Raw genomic sequence first — 27289 nt, forward strand, 5'->3', positions numbered from 1 at the left:
TTCTCTCTTATCACTGAGTGCTGCCCGATTCCATGTTAAACTCAATGACAAGGGACCTCCTTTTTATAGCCGAGTCCGAACGGCGTTCCACATTCTAGTGAAACCACTTAGAGAAGCTTTGAAACCCTCAGAAATGTCACCAGCATTACTGAGGTGGGATAATCCACCGCTGAAAATCTTTTTGGTGTTCGGTCGTAGCAGGAATCGAACCCACGACCTTGTGTATGCAAGGCGGGCATGCTAACCATTGCACCACGGTGGCTCCCATTCAGTCCCTTGTGATACCACAGTGGAGAACTTCTCTGTCCGATTCTATGTTAAGCTCAATGACAAGGGACCTCCTTTTTATAGCCGAGTCCGAACGGCATTCCTCATTGCAGTGAAACCACTTAGAGAAGCTTTGAAACCCTCAGAATTGTCGCCAGCATTACTGAGGTGGGATAATCCACCGTAGAAAAACTTTTTGGTGTTTGGTCGAAACTGAGTTTGAGCTAACCATTGCACCACGGTGGCCCACAAGCCTTAAAAAGGCCAGATTGGATTTTTTATTAAAAAACATTGTTGCTTAAGCAATTTAATTTTCGATCGAATTCATTCTTATTTTTTTTTCGCTTATAGAAATACTTACCATGCGCACTTATTAAGCTACGAGAATCCCATAGAGATAACTGTGATTGCGACAAACGATGATTTTGTGGATACAGTCTGTAGGGATAATAGGAATGTGTGGGATGATACATCTGATGGAATGTGGCAATTGGCAAAGGATGTGTATGTTGTTGTTGTTGCAGCTGTTGTTGACTTTGTTGCATATGAATCAATTGCTGTTGGGAAGCTGATATTTTGCGTGCTATCTTTGCATCTTTTTTACTTAATTTTGTGTTATTACTACTGCCGCTAGAGCTTGAGTTTTTGGAAGATTTTATAAAGTTGGGTATACGTGCCAGCAAACCACAATAGTAGGGATCATCTTGTTTCTTACGCTGTTGTTGAGGTGAAGATTTTTTGTTATTCTTGGTCATAAGACTTGCCACCGATTGATTGTAAATATCATAATCAGGCTGAAAAAAACATATTGTGAAAGGTTAATGATTTAAATAATAAAATAAACAATGCCAGTTATTTTGTAGTAAAGGAAAGTTAAACAGGTTTTTTTGATGCGCGTTTAAGACATAGAAAAATAACAGGTTGGCTGATAAGTCCCCGGTCTGACACATAGATGGCGTCGCTAGTATTAAATGCATATTATTTTTATATAGTACCAACCTTCAAATGATTCGTGTCAAAATTTGGCGTCTGTAAGTAAATTAGTTTGTGAGATAGAGCGTCTTTTGTGAAGCAACTTTTGTTATTGTGAAAAAAATGGAAAAAAAGGAATTTCGTGTTTTGATAAAATACTGTTTTCTGAAGGGGAAAAATACGGCGGAAGCAAAAACTTGGCTTGATAATGAGTTTCCGGACTCTGCCCCAGGGAAATAAACAACAATTGATTGGTATGCAAAATTCAAGCGTGCTGAAATGAGCACGGAGGACGGTGAACGCAGTGGACGCCCAAAAGTGGTGGTTACCGACGAAAACATCAAAAAAATCCACAAAATGATTTTGAATGACAGTAAAATGAAGTTGATCGAGATAGCAGAGGCCTTAAAGATATCAAAGGAATTCATCAATATTTGGATATACGGAAGCTCTGTGCAAAATGGGTGCCGCGCGAGCTCACATTTGACCAAAAACAACAACGTGTTGATGATTCTGAGCGGTGTTTGCAGCTTTTAACTCGTAATACACCCGAGTTTTTCCAACGATATGTGACAATGAATGAAACATGGCTCCATCACTACACTCCTGAGTCCAATCGACAGTCGGCTGAGTGGACAGCGACCGGTGAACCGTCTCCGAAGCGTGTAAAGACTCAAAAGTCCGCTTGCAAAGTAATGGCCTGTGTTTTTTGGGATGCGCATGGAATCATTTTTATCGATTATCTTGAGAAGGGAAAAACCATCAACAGTGACTATTATATGGCGTTATTGGAGCGTTTGAAGGTCGAAATCGCGGCAAAACGGCCCCATATGAAGAAGAAAAAAGTGTTGTTCCACCAAGACAACGCACCGTGCTACAAGTCATTGAGAACGATGGCAAAAATTCAAATTGGGCTTCGAATTGCTGCCCCACCCACCGTATTCTCCAGATCTGGCCCCCAGCAACTTTTTCTTGTGCTCAGACCTCAAAAGGATGCTCGCAGGGAACCAACTACCAAAATGGTATCAAAAACTGGAAGGTCGTTATAATAGTTGTATCGCTCTTAAAGGAAACTATGTTGAATAATAAAAACGAATTTTGACAAAAAAAGTGTTTTTCTTTGTTAGATCGGGGACTTATCAGCCAACCTGTTATCAGTAATATTTTCTCAATTTAAATTTTAGTTGAATTAGAAGAAATAATTTTTTTAACAAATTAAATTTTGATTCAATTAAGTTTTTTTTACAAAACAAAACTGCAATCACGCAAAATTTCGTTATTAGGATCAATTAATTTTTTTAATTTTTCAAATTAATTTCTTAATAGATGTCGGCGATCGAGAATATCATTTCCGAGATAGAAGCAATTTCAATTAAAAATGAATTGGATTAATTAAGTAAATGAATACAAAAATAACTTTTTCTGTGTACTATGCAAAAAATGTACAAAAAAAGATTTATTACCATATACTTTGTACGAGACAAATGTATAATTATCAGTCGATGCACATCAATAAACCAACCCTTCTTGAGGAAAGGTGGAAAACTTTTCGAAGTTCAAAACCAGCTGTGTTAGTAAATTCTACCATTTATTTCCCTCCACTTACCTTTGGCACAAAGTGACTATCATCCAGATAATTTCCAATATTGTAAAGGCTACGTCTACCCTTACTCGATGAATTAGATGATGCATTCGAATCATCTGATGCCGCTGGTGTAGGATATATCAAACCCACTTGACTTTCAATAGTCGAATAGGGATCTTCACTACCGGCACCGCCACCATTTGCAATACGGGTAGTCATGGCATCTATGGATTTTGGTATTGTTTGTAGACGATTCTTAAGCATATCAATGGCTACCACATTTATGACCAGAATCCATAAGGGGCAATTGATTAGATTATTGTTAGATTTGACCAGTGATATGGCTGAGAGACATTGACGTTCCAGACGGGCTTTCTCAGGATATGAACGACCAAATTCGCGATTTATATTTGTGGTAAATTTTCGCATGTCGAAAAGCTAAAAAAAATAATTAAATGAATATATCTCAATATACTCAGTAGAATAGATAAAGCTCTCTCTCTCTCTGGGGAAACTAAACAGCAAACACCCTCAAAAGTGAACATTTTTCGTGAGGCTTTTGAAGTATCATCATATTAAAATTGACATCCCGTAAAGGGACATCTCCTACTTCTGAGATGCTTCATCGTTTTATCATTTATCCTCACCTTAGCCGATGTACCCGATGTTAATGCCATATTTTGCATTTGTAAGATATCAGCTCCAATGACTGTTTCCTCATTTGTTTGACTGGTATTGTGCACAAATACTCCACTCTTGCCGTAACGTTTAATGAACACATTGCCAATTTCATCCATTTTGATTTTGAAACCATCTCCAATAGATTTTTTGATCACCTTAATTTCGGAATCACGCATGGGATTCTCGAAACCATTTAGACCAATTCTAAAAACAAAAAAAAAAAAATCAAATTGATTAAACAAGCTCACTAATGGTGAGGGTTAATGAGGTAATGATAATTACCTGACTCCATCAAAGCCTTGTTTTGAACCATTTATGGATATCACGGAGGATCTGGCATAAGCCTTGGCAACTCTGCGATTCTTTTCGAATACAATGATCTTAGCCCAAATTTCATCATCGATTTGTTCCCATTTGCTTAGAACTTCATCTATGTGATCCTAAAAGAATATTGAAAAAGTTTTAAATATTAATTGATTGTTGTTGTACTACAAAAAAAAATTATATTGAAAATCTATTTAAATTTTTGTAAGATTTTGTTTAAAACAATTGGCAATCCTGATTTTACCTTTTACTAAACTCGTACTTCTCACAAATTACAGTGAAACCTCTGAAAGATGGACACCCACGGCCGCCTACATTTTGTCCACATTTGTGAGGTGTCTAGCTATTAGAAGTTAATTTTAATGTGTTAATACAGAAAACGTCCCCAGACAACTGTCCACATTTAGGAGGTGTCACCATTTTCAGAGGTTTCACTGTATTTCTTTAAATTTGTAAATTTTACTACAAATGAGCCCATCTTGAACGTCGTATGACACTAAGGACACTCTTGCAATTTTGAACTCCAATTTTTTCCTTCAATCTACAAAATTTTCTTTAACAAGTCAAGAAAATTAAGAAAATTTTCTTGAATTTGTCGAAAAGTATTTACTTATTTTTGTGATAATGGCCTGATAGCGTTTGTAATACCGTTTAGTTAAAATTTTCTATAAAGAATCTAAATTTTCTAAAATTACCCAAAATATTTCCTCCTGGTGCGTTCAATGATTTTTAAAGTTTGGTTTATTAAGAAAATTCACACTTCGTAGCTCTCACCCCGTGGAAGGAAGTTATTAGCTACGCCAATGTTTCACTGACAATTGTGAGGAATAAAAATTCAAAATAAAATCATTTTATGCAAAAATGAGAATTCAATTTACTTTAAAATGATGACAGAAACGTGTCGAAAAAAATGGTCCTCATGATAAATGGTAAAAATTACTCCAATTATTTATGCGATTCCTCATATGTTTCCTCATTTTTTAAAGCCAACATGGATAAATCTTCAGGTTTTGTTTCTTTCCCGCTTGTTGAACAATATTTCAATTTGACTGACAATCAAAATGGCAATATAGCGACTGACATTGCTGTAAGAGTGGTAGGACCTTTCGTAACCTAACTTGGTATTTAAGCGTGTCTGTTATTTTCCCTTTCAAATTCAGTTGTTTTTATTGGCTAGGGATACTAAAATTGACTTTTTATCGAAAAAAAAAAATAGAAAAATTATAAAAATTTTTTTTTCTTAGTTTTCGAAAATGTCCAAGTTTTGATTCTGTTTACAATATCTATTATTGGCTGGCTTGCTTGTGTGTGTAAGAATACAATACACTATTAGCAAGGAGTTTTCTTTTGCAGAAAACGAAATATAAGAAAATGTAATTTTATTTTTGTTTAAAATGTAATTAAATAACGTCGTTCAGCTTTAAAATAAAATAAAATAAACAAAAATTGAAATAAATTAAAATTGTAACAAGTATATACAGCACTAAGTTCGGCCGGGCCGAATCTTAAATACCCACCACCATGAACCAAATATTGGGGTTTCCTTTGAAATTTCAGGAGGGCTTGAGGACTTGAGGACACTTCCCGAAGATAAATTTAAAGATTTCACCTATGAGGACTATATCAGATTCTGGATTTATAAGAACCATTTTTGTTTAGGTTTTAGAGAAATCATTAACATATCTTGTAAGTGTGCAAGGAAATTATAAAATAACGTCTTGATTTGAAATCTTATATCTGTAGAAGTAAAATCTGGAAATTTTACATTGAGTTTCAAGCAATTTTCATGATCAGTGCGCCTTCTACACCCTCAAGAAGTGAAGTCGGTCTATATGGTGGCATTACCAAATAGACCGATAAAAACTTAATCCGATACAGCCTAAAATACCAGAATATTTACAATTTCAGGCAAATCAGATAAAACCTACGGTTTCTAGAAACCCAAGGAGTTAAATCGGGAGATCGTTCTTATGGGGGCTATACTAAAATATGGACCGATACTCACCGTTTTCGGCACACCTCTTTATGACCCGAAAATACCTCTAGATTTCCAATTTCAGGCAAATAGGATAAAAACTTCGGATTCTAGAAGTCCAAGAAGTAAAATCGGGAAATCGGTCTATATGGGGGCTATGCCAAAATATGGACCGATACTCACCATTTTCGGCACACCTCTTTATGGTCCTAAAATACCTTCAGATTTCCAATTTCAGACAAATTGGATAAAAACTACGGTTTCTATAAGCCCAAGACCCAAAATCGGGAGGTCGTTTTATATGGGGACAAAACATGGACCGATACTCACACTTTTTGGCACACGTATTTGTGGTCCTACAATACCTCTAGATTTCCAATTTCAGGTACATTGAATAAAAACTGCAGTTTCTATAAGCCCAAGAAGTAAAATCGGGAGATCGGTCTATATGGGGGCTATACCAAAATATGGACCGATACTCATCGTTTTTGGCACACGTATTTGTGGTCCTACAATACCTCTAGATTTCCAATTTCAGGTAAATTGAATAAAAACTGCGGTTTCTATAGGCCCAAGAAGTAAAATCGGGAGATCGGTCTATATGGGGGCTATACCAAAACATGGACCGATACTCACCATTTTTGGCAAACCTCTTTATGGTCATAAAATACCTCTAGATTTCCAATTTCAGACAAATTGGATAAAAACTACGGTTTCTATAAGCCCAAGACCCCAAATCGGGAGGTCGTTTCATATGGGGACCATACCAAAACATGGACCGATATAACCCATCTTCGAACTTGACCTGCCTGCAGACAAAAGACGAAAATTCAGCACGATTGCTTCATTATTGAAGACTGTAGCGTGATTACAACAGACAGACAGACGGACATCGTTATATCGTCTTAGAATTTATCCCTGATCAAGAATATATATACTTTATATAGTCGGAAATCGATATTTCGATGTGTTACAAACGGAATGACAAACTTATTATACCCCCGTCACCATTCTATGGTGGTGGGTATAATAAAAAATTGTAGTTTTCGGAAGGTATTTAGTTTCATTAGCTAGATTTCTCTAATTTTTTAGCAAGATTTACTGTCGAATAAACAAAATTTTTGAAATCGGTGTTTCCATTTAGTTTTTTGCTAAATATCAACTTCTTCAATATTTTACTAAATTTTTCTAAATGAAATGCCCCTTAAACCATATTTAAATCTATTAAAAATGAACAGAGAACATGAAATCTTTACTTACCCTAAACAGTTTCTCTTTGTCATACCAAACGTCCTCCTCTTCTTCCGCATTTGGACCTATGGCATCCAAATTATCCAAAGAACGTGAAATAATCTTGCGACGTGAAATCATTTTTTGAATTTGTGAGTAGGTAGGTGGTAGGAAAGTTTAGGAGAAGAATTTTTAGTTAATATTTTTAAAATGGCAAGACTTCTTGGTGTGCGAATCTAAAATGAGAAGGAAAATAAAAAGATAAATTAAATTAACAATTTGTTCGAAATTTTTAGATAATTTATTTTACAGATACATATATACAAATAGTAATTTACATAAAAAATATCTCCAAAACTTTTTTCAATTAAAATTTTATTTTAATTGTAGGTTAGGTAGCAGCCCGATGTATCAGGCTCACTTAGACTATTCAGTCCATTGTGATACCACATTGGTGAACTTCTTGTGAATTCAATTAAAAATTTTATTGATTGAGCAAAAATATCTGCAAAACTTTTTTCAATTAAAATTTTAATTTTATTGTAAAAAAAAAAATTCAATTAAAATTTGAATGATTCAGCAAAATTTTTTAATTTAAACAAAATTCAATTACAGATATTAATTGTATCAAATAATTTTTTAATTGGATCAATTAAATTTATAAAGTTTGAATTGGATACTATCATCTTTGTGATTGAAGAAATTTCAATCACAAATTACTTGGATTAATTAATTTCGTGTTTGAGTTTTTTTTCTATGTATCAATTGTATCAAAAATCAATTAAAAATTTAATTGATCCAGCAAATTTTTTTTAATTTAAACATAATTCAATTACAGATATTATTTGTATCAAATAATTTTTTAATATTTTTCGAGTTTTTTTTTGTATTTTTTCTCACACTTCGAAAGATATTATAGGCCAAATAGGGGTTATTGTTATGAGGTCATTTGGTCACAATTCAAGAATCAAGTTTTCAGTAATTGAAGTACGTCCTCAAAATTAAAATTTTTGTTCTATATCCCAGCAAAAAAAGTTGGAAGTTCTTGCAAAGCACAACTTTAAAAGCACTTCCAAAAGATGTACTCCCAAAGATGTTCTTTATTGTAACTACACAGGAAGTTCTTTTAATGCAATTAGTTATAACTCGCTTTTTTCTTATTTTTAATGGATAAATTTATTTTTTTGTTTCGAAAAGGTTAAAAACAGAGTAAGCATTAAAAAAATGATACAAATTATTGAAATTTTGTCGAAAAAATTCTAAATCCATTTAAGAAATATTGCGAATTTTTCAAAATATTTTAATTCCAACGTTTCAGACAAGCGTTGGAATGCATTAAAAATCATAAAAAATTATAAAAATTATTTATTTGTCAAAATATAACAACATTTTTTAATTCACATCCTTTTGGATTTCGAGTCATAGAGTAAGAAGTGATGCAAATTCAGTGCAACGGCTTTTGAAATGGTGGACATCCGTCCTATGACAAGCCCATGTTACATTCATCGCTTCTGCGCCAATTTTGCACTACTTCCGGATCCAAAAATAATATTTTCACTACTTTTTTGGCGACGCTTTTTTTTACTGGGATGCTGTTAGTAGAAGTTAAAACAGAAGAAAAATTAAAGTTTTTAACATTAGGTTTATTTCGGTAGTGAAAGTTTTAAAATCAACATAATTTCATTTATTTTGTTGTTATTTTATTAATTTAAAATCAATATTTTAAACATTAATGTTCATTATTTATGACGATTTTAATACAATTAAATTTAATTGATTGAATCATTTTTTTAAATAAATTAAAAAAATTTAATCAATTATTTTTTTTTTGTTTGTGATTGATACTATAATTTCTCTGATTGAAGAAATTTAAATCAGAAATTAATTGGATCTATTCATTTTGTGATTGAAGGCACAAAATATTTTTTCTATATATTAAATTAATTTCAATTATAATAAGATATATTAAGTTAATGCAGTTTATTGAAACTTCGGCTAATTTAATTCAATTTAATTTATCCTGAATGATTATTTTATTGTCATTTTACAAAATTAAAATAAATGACTTAAACTTTAATTTTCATTATTTATTGTGATGATTTTTATATAACATATTTTAAATATTTGTATGATTGAATATAAAACTTAAATTTGTGTAACACACAGAAAAATTTCACGAAAATTTTTCCAATTAAAATCTTAATTGAGTTTTCAAAAATATTCAATTAAAAATTTAATTGATTCAAAAAATTTTTTAATTCAAACAAAAATCAATCACACAAATTAATAGTATCAAATAATTTTTTAATTGAATCAATTAATTTTTTAATTGGCTGTCAATTAATTTTTTAATTCATACTATCATTTCTGCACAGAAAAAAATTTCAAGAAAATGTTTCCAATTAAAATTTTAATTGAGTTTTCAAAAATATTCAATTAAAAATTTAATTGATTCAACAAATTTTTTAATTGAAACAAAAATCAATCACACAAATTAATAGTATCAAATAATTTTTTAATCGAATCAATTAATTTTTTAATTGGCAGTCAATTAATTTTTTAATTCATACTATCATTTCTGTGATTGAAGACATTTCAATTAAACAATTAATTGGATCGATTAATTTCGTGATAGAATCAGAAAAAAAAATTTTGTGTGTAATTAAATTTATTTTAACTTTACTTTAATGAAATAAAATGATTTTAATATATATTTTTTTAATTTGTAATATAATATTTTATAAATATTTAATTAGTATGGAATTAAGTATTATTTGCTTTTAGAGGCCACTGATCTCCCAAATTCTTGAAATTACAAGATACCTATAACTCAAAAATAATTTTCAATAAATATTGGACGTGGTGCATTGTTCTACAATTTTAATTTTGTATTTCATAATCATTTTGTTTCCTAAAAAATTCATTGCAGCTAAAAATTATGAATAAATACTACTGTTTGTAAAAAAACTCAATTTATCACAACTAACATAACCCAAAATACAAAATTTTACCATAGAATAAAGAATTTATCACTATCATAAATATGTAAATGAATACAATTTGTGGTTACTTCTGGGTTTTAATGAAAAAAAATCAAAAAAAAAAATGTAAATGCACTTTATGCAACATTTAAAGTAACCACTTAAACACACACACACATATATATAAACCAAAAGTCATAAATTCATATTTTTTATGCTGTTTCTCTTATTGTTTTTCAATACTTAGCAATATGGGCTCTTAGCTTTGGAAAATGTCAATTGTCATTTTAGGTTATTTTGAATTGAAAGAATGGGGAGTTTCTTGTTTAAGCTAAGCACGTAATGAGAGTGATTGTAATCTGTAGAGCAGAAAAAAAGTTACACCCGTTTATTGAAATTTATTGCTGAATGAATATACAAATCTTGGGTTTTTGGGTTGAATAACTTGTTAACTTTTCCTGGTTCCCTGCATTGGACAGACGTTATCATTGTTTGGAAATAAACGAAAAAGACACTACAATTAATATAGGACAGAAACAGATGGATTGTAAATTAGGATAACCATAATTTGTAATAAATATTTTTGTATGATAAATGTTCAGTCTTTTGAAAAATTCTAAGAAACGAGTTAATATTTTTATAAAAATATATAAAATTTCGTTATCTAAATAATTTGACTGTACTAAATAAAATTAAGTTAATTAGTATCAAATTAAAATGGCATGAAAATGGGGCTATCTTCATTTTTTACTCTTGGCATACAGAAGAAAATTAACTTTTCGATTAATTTAGCCCAAAAAAATTCGGAATCGATTTTTGTAGTCTTAAAAATGAACAAATTAATTTTTGAATCAAATAAAATTCATGGAATTACGTTTGATATTAATAAAAATCGACCAATCGAATTTTTATACGACAAAAATCGATTAATAGAACTTCAAGGAAAAAATCGATCAAAAAAACTAATTTGAACTTTTTCATTAAAAATAGTAAAAAAAAACAGAATTCGCGAAGACAACATTTTTAAATTTTCGAGTTTTTGAATACAGGCTGGTACTATATTCATATTCTATTGATGAAAATCAAAAAATTTCACGGTTAGTATTAACATCAAACTAAAATCAAAATTAAATAAAATAAAAATGAACCTATTTTTATATTTTTACTCTTGGAATACAACAGTTGAATGAACTTTTTGATTAATTTTGTCCAAAAAAAATTTCGAATCAAATAAAATTCATGAAACTACGTTTGATATTGGTAAAAATCGACTGATCGATTTTTCATATGAAATTTTAAATTGTTCATTAAAAAATTCAGAATTCTCTAATTTTTATACTACCAAAATCGATTAGTAGAACTTCAAAGAAAAAAATCGAACAAAAAACTAATTTGAACTTTTTCATTAAAAATTGTAAAAAAATAGAATTTGCGAAGACATTTTCAAATTTATTCGAAAATTCTACTTTTTTGAATACAGGCTGGTACTATATTCACATTCTACTGATGAAAATAAAACAAAAAAAAAACACGGTTAGTTTTAATAACATCAAACTAAAATCAAAATTAAATAAAATGAAAATGGGCATATTTTTAATTTTTTACCCTTGGGATATAGTTGAATGAACTTTTTGATTAATTTTGTCCAAAAAAATTTTCGAATCAAATAACATAAAATTCATGAAACTACGTTCGATATTGGTAAAAATCGACTAATCGATTTTTTATACGACCAAAATCCCATTACGTTTGATATTGGTAAAAATCGTCTAATCGATTTTTTTATATGAAATTTTAAATTTTTCATTAAAAAATTCAGAATTCGCTAATTTTTATACTACCAAAATCGATTAATGGAACTTCAAAGAATAAATCGAACAAAAAACTAATTTGAAATTTTTCATTAAAAATTAAAAAAAATCAGAATTCGCGAAGACAACATTTTTAAATTGAAATTTATTCGAAAATTCGAGTTTTTTGAATACAGGCTGGTACTATATTCATATTCTACTGATGAAAATCAAAAAATTTCACGGTTAGTATTAAGTTAAATAACATCAAACTATCAAAATTAAATTAATTTTTATACTACCAAAATCGATTAATGGAACTTCAAGGAAAAAATCGATCAAAAAAACTAATTTGAATTTTTTCATTAAACATAAACAAAAAAATCAGAATTCGCGAAGACAACATTTTTAAATTGAAATTTATTCATATTCTACTGATGAAAATCAAAAAATTTCACGGTTTGTATTAAGTTAAATAACATCAAACTAAAATCAAAATTAAATAAAATGAAAATGAGCCTATTTTTAATTTTTTACTCTTGGCATACAGTTGAATGAACTATTCGATTAATTTTGTCCAAAAAAAATTCGAATCAAATAAAATTCATGAAACTACGTTCGATATTGGTAAAAATCGACTGATCGATTTTTTATATCAAATTTTAAATTTTTCATTAAAAATTCAGAAAGATTCAGAATTCGCTAATTTTTATAATACCAAAATCGATTAATAGAACTTCAAAGAAAAAATCGAACAAAAAACTAATTTTAACTTTTTCATTAAAAATTGTAAAAAAAAATCAAAATTGGCGAAGACAACATTTTCAAATTTAGTCAAAAATTCAACTTTTTTGAATACAGGCTGGTACATTCATATTCTACTGATGAAAATCAAAAAAAAACAAGTAAGGAAAGTCTAAAGTCGGGCGGGGCCGACTATATTATACCCTGCACCACTTTGTAGATCTAAATTTTCGATACCATATCACATCCGTCAAATGTTTTGGGGGCTATATATAAAGGTTTGTCCCAAATACATACATTTAAATATCACTCGATCTGGACCGAATTAGATAGACTTCTACAAAATCTATAGACTCAAAATTTAAGTCGGCTAGGGTGGAACACAATGTTAGTAAAAAAAATATGGGAAACATTTAAATATGAAGCAATTTTAAGGAAACTTTGCAAAAGTTTATTTATGATTTATCGCTCGATATATATGTATTAGAAGTTTAGGAAAATTAGAGTCATTTTTACAACTTTTCGACTAAGCAGTGGCGATTTTACAAGGAAACTGTTGGTATTTTGACCATTTTTGTCGAAATCAGAAAAACATATATATGGGAGCTATATCTAAATCTGAACCGATTTCAACCAAATTTGGCACGCATAGCAACAATGCTAATTCTACTCTCTGTGCAAAATTTCAACTAAATCGGAGTTAAAAATTGGCCTCTGTGGTCATATGAGTGTAGATCGGGCGAAAGCTATATATGGGAGATATATCCAAATCTGAACCGATTTCAACCAAATTTGGCACGCATAGTTACAATGTTAATTCTACTCCCCGTGCAAAATTTCAACTAAATGGGAGTTAAAAATTGGCCTCTGTGGTCATATGAGTGTAAATCGGGCGAAAGCTATATATGGGAGCTATATCTAAATCTGCACCGATTTGGCTGATATTTTGCAAGTTTTTCGAGACACATAAAATATTCGGATGTACGGAATTTGAGGAAGATCGGTTGATATACACGCCAATTATGACCAGATCGGTGAAAAATATATATGGCAGCTATATCTAAATCTGAACCGATTTTTTCCAAAATCAATAGGGATCGTCTTTGAGCCGAAACAGGACCCTATACTAAATTTTAGGACAATCGGACTAAAACTGCGAGCTGTACTTTGCACACAAAAATACATCAACAGACAGACAGACAGACGGACAGACAGACAGACAGACAGACAGACAGACAGACAGACAGACGGACATCGCTAAATCGACTCAGAATTTAATTCTAAGCCGATCCGTATACTAAAAGGTTGGTCTATGATTACTCCTTCTCGGCGTTACATACAAATGCACAAACTTATTATACCCTGTACCACAGTAGTGGTGAAGGGTATAAAAATCACGGTTAAATAAAATCAAAACTAAATAAAACAAGTAAGGAAAGTCTAAAGTCTGGCGGGGCCGACTATATTATACCCTGCACCACTTTCTAGATCTAAATTTTCGATACCATATCACATCCGTCAAATGTGTTGGGGGCTATATATAAAGGTTTGTCCCAAATACATACATTTAAATATCACTCGATCTGGACAGATTTGATAGACTTCTACAAAATCTATAGACTCAAAATTTAAGTCGGCTAATGCACTCGGGTGGAACACAATGTTAGTAAAAAAATTAGAATCATTTTTACAACTTTTCGACTAAGCAGTGGCGATTCTACAAGGAAAATGTTGGTATTTTGACCATTTTTGTCGAAATCAGAAAAACATATATATGGGAGCTATATCTAAATCAGAACCGATTTCAACCAAATTTGGCACGCATAGCTACAATGCTAATTCTACTCCCTGTGCAAAATTTCAATTAAATCGGAGTAAAAGATTGGCCACTGTGGTCATATGAATGTAAATCGGGCGATCGATATATATGGGAGCTATATCTAAATCTGAACCGATTTCAACCAAATTTGGCACGCATAGCTACAATGCTAATTCTACTCCCTGTGCAAAATTCCAATTAAATCGGAGTAAAAGATTGGCCACTGTGGTCATATGAATGTAAATCGGGCGAACGATATATATGGGAGCTATATCTAAATCTGAACCGACTTCAACAAAATTTGGCACACTTGACTACACTTCTAATTGTACTCCTAGTGCATAATTTCAACCAAATTGGGGTAAAACTCTGGCTTCTGGGACCGTATTAGTCCATATCGGGCGAAAGATATATATGGGAGCTATATCTAAATCTGAACCGATTTCAATAAAATTTGGCACACTTGACTATAGTACTAATTGTTCTTCTTGTGCAAAATTTTAAGCAAATTAGGGTAAAACTCTGGCTTCTGCGGCCATATAAGTCCATATCGGGCGAAATATATATATGGGAGCTATATCTAAATCTAAACCGATTTCTGCCAAAATCAATAGGGTTCTATTCTGAGCCAAAACACATACTTTTACCAAATTTGAAGTCGAGTGGACTAAAACTGCGACCTAGACTTTGATTACAAAAATGTGTTCACGGACAGACGGACATCGATATATCGACTCAGGAGCCCACCCTGAGCATTTTTGTCAAAGACACCATGTGTCTATCTCGTCTCCTTCTGGGTGTTGCAAACATATGCACTAACTTATAATACCCTGTTCCACAGTGTGGCGCAGGGTATAATGAAAGTGGGCCTATTTTTAATTTTTTACCCTTGGGATACAGTTGAATGAACTTTTTGATTAATTTTGTCCAAAAAATTTTCGAATCAAATAAAATTCATGAAACTACGTTCGATATTGGTAAAAATCGACTAATCGATTTTTTTATACGACCAAAATCCCATTAGTCGATTTCGAACTTCAACGTAAAAATAAAAAAACTAATTTGAAATTTTTCAGTTAAAACATTCAGAGTTCGCGAACAAAAAAAAAAATTATTCTAAAATTCAACTGTTATGAATACAAGCCGATAGTTGATATTCCTCTGATGAAAATAAATAAAAAAAACCGTTTAGTATTTTTTTCTATGTTTGAATTAATTATTTGGATCATTCCCTCCAAGTTATGTTAAAAAAAGACCAAGCCTTTGAACTTGTAATTTTGGTTTCCACTACACTACAAAAATATTGACCTAGTATGACAGATGATGTAACAAATCACGCAGTTTACACAATTGTAAGGACAATTTTCTTTAATATAAAGAAATTTTAATTAAAATAAACTTCATAATTTTTGATTCATTTTTTTTCAATAAATTTAAGATACTAATCTTGGTAATTTGCATGCATCTGTTACAGTAGTATGAATAAATACTACTTTAACCGATGATAAGACTATTTTCTTTAAAGTAAAGAAAAAATTTTTGATTCAAAGAATTAATCTTTAAATTAGCAAATATTGGTCGAGACTTCTTTCATATATAAAACCCCATAATACTAGATTGCCCAATGTCCATCCCACTAATATGAGTCATTGCATGAAGCTATAAATTTTCTAATTTGTTATGTTTTCTTTTTATTGGAGACTTAAATAAATTATTTTATCCAAAGGCAAAAACAAACAACATCTGATGAAATGAGTTCATTATCACCTTTAAAAGTAGTAAATGACAAGAGTGAGTTTGCAACATTGAAAAAAAAAATTTACAGACATTTATGGTTTTGGGGCATAAAACCACTTTTTGTTTAGAGCAGAGTGGGGAATTCTGTATTAAAGATTTAAACAAATACAGATGATAACGGTTAAAAAATAATATTCACCCACTCAAGATACAAAACTTGGAGATTTTTTTTTAATTAATAAAATTCTTATTAATTCTCGTTGCTAATTGAATTTCGTTATCAAAACTTCTTTGTGTATAAGGGCATAGAAAATGGGATCAAAGTGAAATAGAAATAATCTAAACAGTAGCTTTCAATAGAAATGGAAATTTAAAGTGGTCATTATAGAAAGATTTATATGACCTCTTGGAAAAAAAAGAAAGTAGTTTTGTTTTTCAAATAAAAAAACGGCATGACATTTCTTCACGTTCTTCCTTCTTCTAACGCTTTGGTCTCCAAAATTATACCACATGGATAATTTTTTTAATTTAAATTCTTGTCATTGGCCATTGGTTTATTGGTTTCGATTAAAATAAAATCAATGCTCTAGTCATGATTTAAATTCTTACATGATTTAGTTCAGTTTTGTAAACTAGAGGAAAAAATCGTTACATTTCCATTCAAAAACACTTCACCACATGGTCATTTGAAGTAACAAAGAATAAAAACGATCATGTATACCGCAATGGACATTTAAATGTTTTGGGTTTTCTCCATAAAGTCTTTAGAAATAGTGGTAGTAGTGGTAACCTCACCCTCTACACTTAGCCGCCTTTTATTTTGTGCTCAGAATGAATTTTCACTCTTGACATATATTTCCTATGGAATTTCAATTGTCCATTGCTGATTTTTTTTTTTAAATTCCACATTTGTAACTGCATTTCATGGTTTCATCTATGATGTCTGGTTTTTATTCCCAGCCGCTGCTAGACATTGGCTATTGTCATGTGACATATTCATATCACGAATGTCTGAAAGTTTTATTTGTTATTTATTAACTTGTAATGTAATTTTGTACTATTGAAGGTACAACTTAGTAATAGAGTGGAAAAGAAGTAAAAACAAAACAAATCAAAAATAAAATTGAGGGAATTTGAAAAGTAATTGTAAAGCATTTTTCGTAAGTACACCAGATTTTTTCAGGGTATACATGTAAGTACTTAATTATGAAAATCAGATTTCTTTGTAAAATTTTTTGTTAAAATATTATCGCAATTAGTTTTGTTTTTTTTTTTTTTACCGTGTTAGGAGACGGTAATTTTCCTTTCTTTGACATTTTTTAAATAATTAATTTATTTATAAATTTTTAAATAACAAAGAAGATTCAGAGTTGTAACGTTTGTTAATATTTGTGTGGGGAGCCATCGTAGTGCAATGGTTAGCATGCCCGCCTTGCATACACAAGGTCGTGGGTTGGATTCCTGCTTCGACCGAACACCAAAAAGTTTTTCAGCGGTGGATTATCCCACCTCAGTAATGCTGGTGACATTTCTGAGGGCTTCAAAGCTTTTCGGACTCGGTTATAAAAAGGAGGTACCTTGTCATTGAGCTTAATATGGAATCGGGTAGCACTCAGTGATAAGAGAGAAGTTCACCAATGTGGTATCACAATGGACTGAATAGTCTAAGTGAGCCTGATACATTGGGCTGCCACGTAACCTAACGTAATATTTGTGTGGATATGCGAATTTGATTTCTTACTATATATGAGCATAAGACAACTACTTTACTTTGAATTACTTGGGAACATGCGGAGAATTCTTTCATGACACGAAATTTACACAATACTATGAACAGCTTTAACAATATAAAGAATTTTTGATTAAAAGAGAGTTCGTAATCTTTTTTCATAAAATTTAAGATAAGAATTTTTATACCCTTCACCACTACTGTGGTACAGGGTATAATAAGTTTGTGCATTTGTATGTAACGCCAAGAAGGAGTAATCATAGACCAACCTTTTAGTATACGGATCGGCTTAGAATTAAATTCTGAGTCGATTTAGCGATGTCCGTCTGTCTGTCTGTTGGTGTATTTTTGTGTGCAAAGTACAGCTCGCAGTTTTAGTCCGATTGTCCTAAAATTTGGTATAGGGTCCTGTTTCGGCTCAAAGACGATCCCTATTGATCGGTTCAGATTTAGATATAGCTGCCATATACATTTTTCACCGATCTGGTCATGATTGGGTGTATATCAACCGATCTTTCTCAAATTCCGTACATCCGAATATTTTATGAGTCTCGCAAAACTTGCAAAATATCAGCCAAATCGGTTCAGATTTAGATATAGCTCCCATATATAGCTTTCGCCCGATTTACACTCATTTGCCCACAGAGGCCAATGTTTTGCTCCGATTTAGTTGAAATTTTGCATAGGGAGTAGAATTAGCATAGTAACTATACTTGCTAAATTTGGTTGAAATCGGTTCAGATTTGGATATATCTCCCATATATAGCTTTCGCCCGATTTACACTCATATGACCACAGAGGCCAATTTTTAACTCCGATTTAGTTGAAATTTTGCACAGGGAGTAGAATTAGCATTATAGCTATGCGTGCCAAATTTGGTTGACATCGGTTCAGATTTCGATATAGCTCCCATATATATGTTTTTCTGATTTCGACAAAAATGGTCAAAATACCAACATTTTCCTTGTAAAGTGGCGATTTTAGTCGCCACTTAGGCTTAGTCGAAAAGTTGTAAAAATGAATCTAATTTTGCTAAACTTCTAATACATATATTTCGAGCGATAAATCATAAATAAACTTTTGCGAAGTTTCCTTAAAATTGCTTTAAATTTAAAATTTTCCCATATTTTTTTACTAACATTGTGTTCCACCCTAGTGCATTAGCCGACTTAAATTTTGAGACTATAGATTTTGTAGAAGTCTATCAAATTCTGTCCAGATCGAGTGATATTTAAATGTATGTAATTGGGACAAACCTTTATATATAGCCCCCAACACATTTGACGGATGTGATATGGTATCGAAAATTTAGATATACAAAGTGGTGCAGGGTATAATATATAGGTTTGCGACTGTCGCAAAGTTGTAAACGTCGTAAACGTCACATACGCGTCGTAAATGTAGAAAAAGTAACAAAAGTCGCAACCTGAAAATATTTTAGTCGCGTCAGCTATGCAGCGAATTCGATGATATCCAAGACGATGGTATGTGCGAAGAAGTTTCAATTCTTAGGAATGTTCACAATTTTCGGTTTTAGTCCCCACATATTCACTATTGCCATTTGCACGAGTACAGGATAACCGTGGTTTTCTCGTCCTTTCTTAGCTTTAAGTTCAGTCTCCTGTCCAATATAACCCCAAGGTATTTTGCACACTCACCAACGGGAATGTCGATACCACTTTCACAAATTTCTGCAGAAACTCACAGCGAATGCTGTCAAATTAGGTTTTCTACAGTAGATTTACGATTTTTGCGACATACGTATTATACCGTCGTAAATGTATGTCACAAATGTCACAGTTTGTGACAGGCCAACCCTGGCCACCTGTTTAATAATCAATACGGCCTGATCGAGCCATTTTCAAAATTTTAAAATGATAATATCTAAAAAAAAAATGCTTTAGAGTTTTAGACAAATTCTTATGAATATTATAATAATTTAATTATTCCCCGTCTTATCCTTTAACATAGTAATTGTGTAAGCTATAAATATAAAAATAAGAGCACACATATGCCATTTACAAAAAAGACAAAATCACTTATAAATCATTTCTGAAGAGATAATTGAAAAGAAGCACGTGTACATGCATATAACATTTTATGTTCGTTAATTGATTTACAATTTCTCATAATAAATTAAAACAAAAGAAAATGTGCCTTTTATAACGATCTCCTTGTTTGAAATTGAAATTTTTTCAATTCCAATTTATTTGCAATATCGAATATAAAAAGATTCATATAAATATATATTAAAAATTTTAATTGTTCCATACAAATTTTAATTCCCTTGGGTAAAGGAACTTTAATTGTTATGGACTTTTATTTAAGTGGAATATTAAATAAGGGAACTTTTTGTCACTTTTACTTATCATCAGTCAATCTTCAATTACCCCAATTTTATGGCTCTTCTATTTTAACTATATTAAGAATTAAATATTCATAGAATTTTTTTTTGTCTAATTAGAATGTTCAAACACGTTTGTGTCTTAAGTCTTTTGTTTTTTTTTTTTCATGAACTATATAACCGAGCCAACGCAAGTGAAGACACTATGTACGCAAAGGCGTAATTCAACATAATTTTGCAAGTAAAATATTGTCCTGTCCATACAAAATTTATATAAAAAAAATTAATTCTCTTGGGTAAAGGAAATTGAAATTTTTCAATTCCAATTTATTTGCATTATCGAATATAAAGAGATTCATATAAATGTATATTAAAAATTTTAATTGTTCCATACAAAATTTAATTCCCTTGGGTAAAGGAATTGTTGGTGGTTTTTATTTAAGTGGAATATTAAATTAGGGAAATTTTGATCACTTTTACTTATCACCAGTCAATCTTCAATTACCCTAATTTTACGGCTCTTCTGTTTTAATGAAATTAAGCATTAAATATTCAAAGAATTTTTTGTCTACTTAGAATGTTCAAACACGTTTGTGTCTTAAGTCTTTTGTTTTTTCCATGAACAATACAGCAAAGCCAACTATGTAAGCAAAGGTGTTACCCAACATAATTTTGCATGTAAAATATTGTTTTGTTATTTCTGTAATAGACCATTCGCATTAGGCTCGAAATCTATAAGGCTAATGACAGTTGAGATCTCGTTAAAGTGTATTTTGATAGTGTAATGTGAACGAGGTACTATAATTCTATTTAAAATCTTTATATAAATTTTATTTATTATAGAATTCACTTTTCTTTATACAATATTCAAACACTAAGTTTCATGGCTATTGAATTGCCCCTCCACGACCCAAGTCTCATGATTATTAAATTGCTCATCCAAATTAACATCATCAATTGCTTAGCTTTTGGCGTTTCGCCCGCGTCCACCTTACGTCCATGTTTTTTCTTCCATTACTTTGAATTATTCAGTTATACGGTACATATTTGGTATTCACCTCAGGTTAATGTGACATTGATTTTCGTTTAAACAAAATAAGGTAATAATATATTTGTATAGCATTTGCTTTTATTTTTGGGTTTTTTTCGATGACATTTAAAATTTATTTGATTTTTTATTTCATTTTCTGACATTGCTATCATGGCTGTTAAATTAAACAAAAAAAGCAAGCTTGTAGAAGAAGAAGATTATATCTTACCAACCATCACATCGTGATGTTATAGCTATTGCCTTGATTTTTTTTCCCGGCCAAAAGATCTATAGAATTTTTTTGGAGGGGCTTGGAGGGTATTTGTTTCAGAGAAAGTACTTAGAAACAAAAAAATACATCATCATAGAGCAATAATATAAAAGTGTGTTAAGCAACAGGTATTTTAGATAATTTAAAATTGCCAAAAATAATAATAAAACAAGATTTGTTCATTAACACAACGGATTTTTTAATGCAAAAAAGTGATACCGTTAATTTTTAGGAATTAATTATCAATTAAAAATAATTTTATTGATAAGCTTACATAAGATGTTTGCTTAGAGACAATATACGAGTATATGGCTGAAAGTTGCAATACATTTATTTCTTCTTAGAGTATACATATTAAGGTATTCCGTGTAAGTATTTGCCTTTAGAATTGATTTCCATAAATTTTAATTAATTATAAATTTATTTGATTTACAAAGACTTAATTTTTTAGAAAAATAATGTCTTATATGGAATTTGAAATAATGGTTTGTCCATTCGTCATATCTCTGTATTCAGTTTTTTACGAAATTGTTAACACTTCAAGAGGATATAAGTTTTTGTTTATACAATTAATTATAAATAATTATATCTGCCTTCTTTAAGAAATTAGTAATTTTTTTATTTGCAATTATATCATTCCATATTTATTATTCAGTTCAATATAATGGATAGGAAAACTAGTTCAATTATAACCACATATTTCTGCAAATAACGTCAACGTATTTTCAAGCTAGAATGACATATTATATTCATGTGTCTTAAGTCTTTTGTTTTATAGAGGTTTTTGTTGTGGTTGCCACTGATGTCTTAAGCATTATCACAAAATTTAATTAAATATTAATTCATACATATATTGTATGTCTAGAGCTATGCGTTATACCTTGTTTTTATTTCTAATGTGCTAATTTGATTTGCATTTCTTTGATTTATTATTATTAAAAGAACAATGCAAGTGATTGCGTCCGGGATAATTGTAATTTTACACAAAAAAAAGTGATTCAACCAAGAAAGGAAATGTATGCTAACTGGTATACTAAAACACTGGTATTATAAGAATAAGTAAATATTTTTGGACAAATTCAAGAAAATTTATTTAACATAATTATTTTTTTTTTCTACTTTAAAAATTGTATTTTGAAGAAAAAAAAAAACATTGCAGTTAGAATTTTTAAATTGTATTTAGAATAAAATTTACTTATTTATTTATATTATTTCACGAGTGGATTTATGATGAACAAGCAGCGAAGGAATATGATCACCTCAAACATGTTTCGAGAGCAAAATGTTATTTTTGTATGGTGATCATGTATCATGTTTGTCACTAAAATGTTATTTTCTCCTCAAATATAACCTGCTTGCCGAAATTAGATACATGATTTCCGACAAAATAACATGGTTGCGAAAACCATGGTCACAATCCAAAAATAACATTTTGCTCTTAAAATATGTTTGAGGTGATTATATTCCTTCTCTGGGTGAACGTGCCAAAAAACACATTGGCTGCTGGGTTAAATCGACTGGGATAAGTATGGAATAATTTTTGTTGTCTACTATTATATAACATTATTTGACTATTTGGAGAACCAATAACCGCACACGTCAATGGAAAAAAGCTGACCTAATTAATTATTTAATTATTTTGGTTTTGATTCCGAGCCAACAAGGGAGGAAATACAAAAATCGCGTTTAAATTTTGGTCTTGTGTACTTAATACTGGTAAAGAAATTTTATTTATGAATTTATTCATCAGTATAAAGTTACAAAAAACATAGAATTCTGTACTACTTAAGTAGAAAATTTCTTTAATATTGGTAGAAATTTCATGCACCGTAGTACAAAATTGCACTTACTGATGGTAAAACTGTCTTAAGGGTCAAATCATGGTAATTTTTACTGCCATTTAATTGAATCAATTAAAAAAATTAATTGAAATTTGCTAATAAAATCAATTAATTTTTTAATCAAGCAATTTTTTATGTCCAATTAAAATTGTGATTGATACATATCATTTTCGCGATTGAAGATTACACACAAAATTTTTTTTCTGATTTTTTAATTGAAATGAAAATGATAGTATCAATTGAAAATGATAGTATCAATTAAAAAATAATTTGATCCAATTAAAAAATTAATTGATACTATTAATTTTTGTGATTGATTTTTGTTTCAATTAAAAAAACGAATCAATAAAATTTTTAATTGAATATTTTTTTTAAACTCAATTAAAATTTTGATTGGAAAAATTTTCGTGAAGTTTTTTTCTTTGTAAAAAATTAATTGGATTAATTTATTTAGTGATTGAAACAGAACATTTTTTTTGTGTGTGGATAGAAGTGCGACTAAAATTTTTTTTTAATTTTTTATACCCTGCGCCACACTGTGGAACAGGGTATTATAATTTAGTGCATATGTTTGCAACACCCACAAGGAGACGAGATAGACACATGGTGTCTTTGGCAATATTGATCAGGATCGGTCCCTGAGTCGATATAGCCATGTCCGTCTGTCTGTGAACACATTTTTGTAATCAAAGTCTAGGTCGCAGTTTTAGTCCAATCGACTTCATATTTGACACAAGAAATCGGTTCAGATTTAGATATAGGTTAGTTTAGGTTAGGTTAGGTGGCAGCCCAATGTATCAGGCTCACTTAGACTATTCAGTCCATTGTGATACCACATTGGTGAACTTCTCTCTTATCACTGAGTGCTGCCCAATTCCATGTAAAGCTCAATGACAAGATTTAGATATAGCTCCCATATATATCTTTCGCCCGATATGCACTTATATGGGCCCAGAAGCCAGAGTTATATCCTGAATTGCTTGAAATTTAGCACGAACATAACACTTGGCCGTGTAGTGAAGTGTACGAAATTTGATTAAAATCGGTTCAGATTTAGATATAGCTCCCATATATATCTTTCGCCCGATATGGACTTATATGGCCGGAGAAGCCATAGTTTTAGCCTAATTTGCTTGAAATTTTGCACAAGGAGAACAATTAGTACTGTTGTCAACTATGCCCAATTTAATTGAAATCGGTTCAGATTTAGATATAGCTCCCATATATATTTTTCGCCCGATTTAGACACATAAAATCACAGAGACCAAAGTTTTATTCCGATTTACTTGAAACTTTGCACAGGGAGTAGAGTTAGGGTTTTTGATAAGCATGCTAATTTTGGTTCAAATCGGTTCAGATTTAGGTATAGCTCCCATATATATCTTTCACCCGATTTTCCGTAATATATTTGGCCGAAATGTCAATTAGGGAAAAAGTGGTGTAACACCAAGGCAACATATTTTTTGCGAATCGAAAACGCCCTTAGATATAGCTTCCATATATATGTTTTTCCGATTTGGGCAAAAAATGGCCAAAATAACTACCTTTTCCTTGTGAAATCACCACTGCAAAGTCGAAAACTTGTAAAAATAACTCAAATTTTCCTATAATTCTAATACACATCTATCGACCGATACATCATAAATACACTTTTGCGAAGTTGCCTAAAAATTGGTTCAGATTTAAATGTTTCCCATATTTTTTACTAACATTGTGTTCCACCCCTGGGCATTGCCGATTAAAATTTTAGGTCTATAGATTTTGTAGAAGTCTAACAAATTTTTGTCCAGATCGGGTCAAATTTAAATATATGTATATGGGAACAAAAAAACAAACTCCCATTTTTATACTCTCCACCATAGGATGGGGGGTATATTACCTTTGTCATACGGTTTGTAACAAATCGTGGTGAAATTCTGAGTTGATCTAGCTATGTCCGTCCGTCTGTGGAAATCACTTCCATAACTTCCAACGAAATAAGCCATCGACTTGAAACTTGGCAGAAGTAGTTGTTATTCATGTAGGTAGTATGGTATTGCAAATGGGCCATATCGGACCACTTTTACGTATAGCCCCCATATAAACCGACCCCCAGATTTGGCTTGAGGAACCTATTAAAGAAGCAAATTTCATCCGATCCGGTTGAAATTTGGTACGTGGTGTTAGTAGATGGTCTCTAACAACCACGAAAAAATTGGTCCATGTCGGTCCATAATTATATATAGCCCCCATATAAACTGATCCCCAGATTTGACCTCCGAAGACTCTTGGAGGAGGAAAATTCATCCGATCGGGTTGAAATTTGGTACGTGGGGTTAATATATGGTCTCTAACAACCATGAAAAAATTGGTCCATATCGGTCCATAATTATATATAGCCCCCATATAAACCGATCGCCGAATCATCCGAATCGGTTGAAATTTGGTCCATATCGGTTGATAATTGTATATAGCAGCCATATAAGGCGACCCCCATATATTAATTCTGGCTCTCTAATCACCGCGCTAAAGTTCATATCGGTTCGTAGTTATTTGTAGACTTCCCTATATATACCGGTCAAGAACTGAATTATATAAGTATTTAATCTGCCTTTTTTGTCTAATATATACCACATATGGACTAACTTACAATTTAGAAGACGATGTTTAGAAGTTTTAATATACGTTGCCATTGGCAAGACCTACCACAACCCAAGTAATTCGATGGTGGATGACATTCTTTAGTAGAAGTTACTACGCAATCCATGGTAGTTTCGCTTTGGCCGTATATACTTGTTATATCTCCAGCATTCAGAAGACGATTTGTATAATATAAATATTTGATGATTATTTATGCCCTAAAATTAATAACCCTAATTAATCCTGATGATTTAATCATCCGTTTTGAAATTTTATATTTTTGTGAGGACTTTTAATTTAAATTGTAGATTTTTGGTGAAGAAACCGTTCAAATTTGGGGGATAAGAGCCTGGAAAATTGGCAATTTGAACAGAAAGTTGAATTAGGATATATAATTGATGTGGCAAGTCCAGATTCAGGTTTGAACATAGTTCCTATATAAATCTTGTAGTCAATGTTCCCCTATACAGATAACGTATTTACAATTTTACTTCGATTTCAATTGTATTTCACATAGTAAATAAAATTAGTATTTATTTGGTTTATAATAGCCTAGCACAACAATATATTATTTCATATTATTTTGAAAATTTAGTTCCCATATATTCGTTTCCCGATAAACGAACTTTTCTGTCACCCCTGTCCACTTTATACTATCATTACCAGTTTTTATTTGCCAAAAATTTGCCAGTATTCACAATTTTTTCAGTTTGGTTATGGTTACTTTACTTTTATGTGTGTCAAATAGGAGAAAATTTGTTAATCTGTTAATGAAATCTCTTTGATTTAATTTTCTTTGGTTTTCACATAACCTTTTGCACAAATATCACACATTATATTCACAAAATTCACATATTTAAATTTTATTTTGATTTTAATATTAAATATAAAATTTATCCAATGCATACACGATAATCGTAATATATAGGATTTTCAAGATCTTAAAAATTGCAAACATTTGGTGTAATTGTACTCTATTGTAACACTCTTACACCCACCTTTATTTAAGAAATATTATATTTCATATATGTGACAAAATTTTCTTTTTTTATTCAATTTTGCCGGGTGTTCCGTTTTAAGTAATCCACTGCAATTTTGAATTTCTATTCTTCTCCGTTGCTTTCCGTTCGACCTAAAAGGAACTACTGTTTTTGTTAATTTTTTGCAACTTGGTCTGGACGACTAAGCGACTAAATAAGTCTACATCTTTCATATCAAATGCTCTGATTGTCAAAAAGAAACAAGAAAGCAAAAACAAAACCAGATCCAAATCCAATACTTAATAAAATAATATTTCTGAAACTTTTACTTTTTCCTTTCCCCTCTGCAAAATCAAATTAAGACTTGGTG

At 30.9% G+C, this 27289-nt stretch overlaps 1 protein-coding gene across 1 annotated transcript in view; it reads right to left on the bottom strand.

Moving 5' to 3' along the window:
* reb (rebuf) overlaps positions 1-26957 on the bottom strand; it is a 28613-nt gene extending 1656 nt beyond the window's left edge. Inside the window, exons 1-6 of the mRNA XM_075312170.1 lie at positions 26938-26957; positions 7065-7270; positions 3788-3945; positions 3472-3709; positions 2846-3262; positions 629-1061 (exon numbers count right to left, since the gene is read on the bottom strand). Coding sequence (XP_075168285.1) covers positions 629-1061; positions 2846-3262; positions 3472-3709; positions 3788-3945; positions 7065-7175 — 1357 coding nt within the window. The 5' untranslated portion in view covers positions 7176-7270; positions 26938-26957. The remainder of the gene's footprint in view (positions 1-628; positions 1062-2845; positions 3263-3471; positions 3710-3787; positions 3946-7064; positions 7271-26937) is intronic.
* Positions 26958-27289: the final 332 nt, after the last annotated feature.

This window comes from Haematobia irritans, chromosome 5, assembly GCF_050003625.1.
Source record: "Haematobia irritans isolate KBUSLIRL chromosome 5, ASM5000362v1, whole genome shotgun sequence".
Taxonomy (NCBI): Eukaryota; Metazoa; Arthropoda; class Insecta; order Diptera; family Muscidae; genus Haematobia; species Haematobia irritans.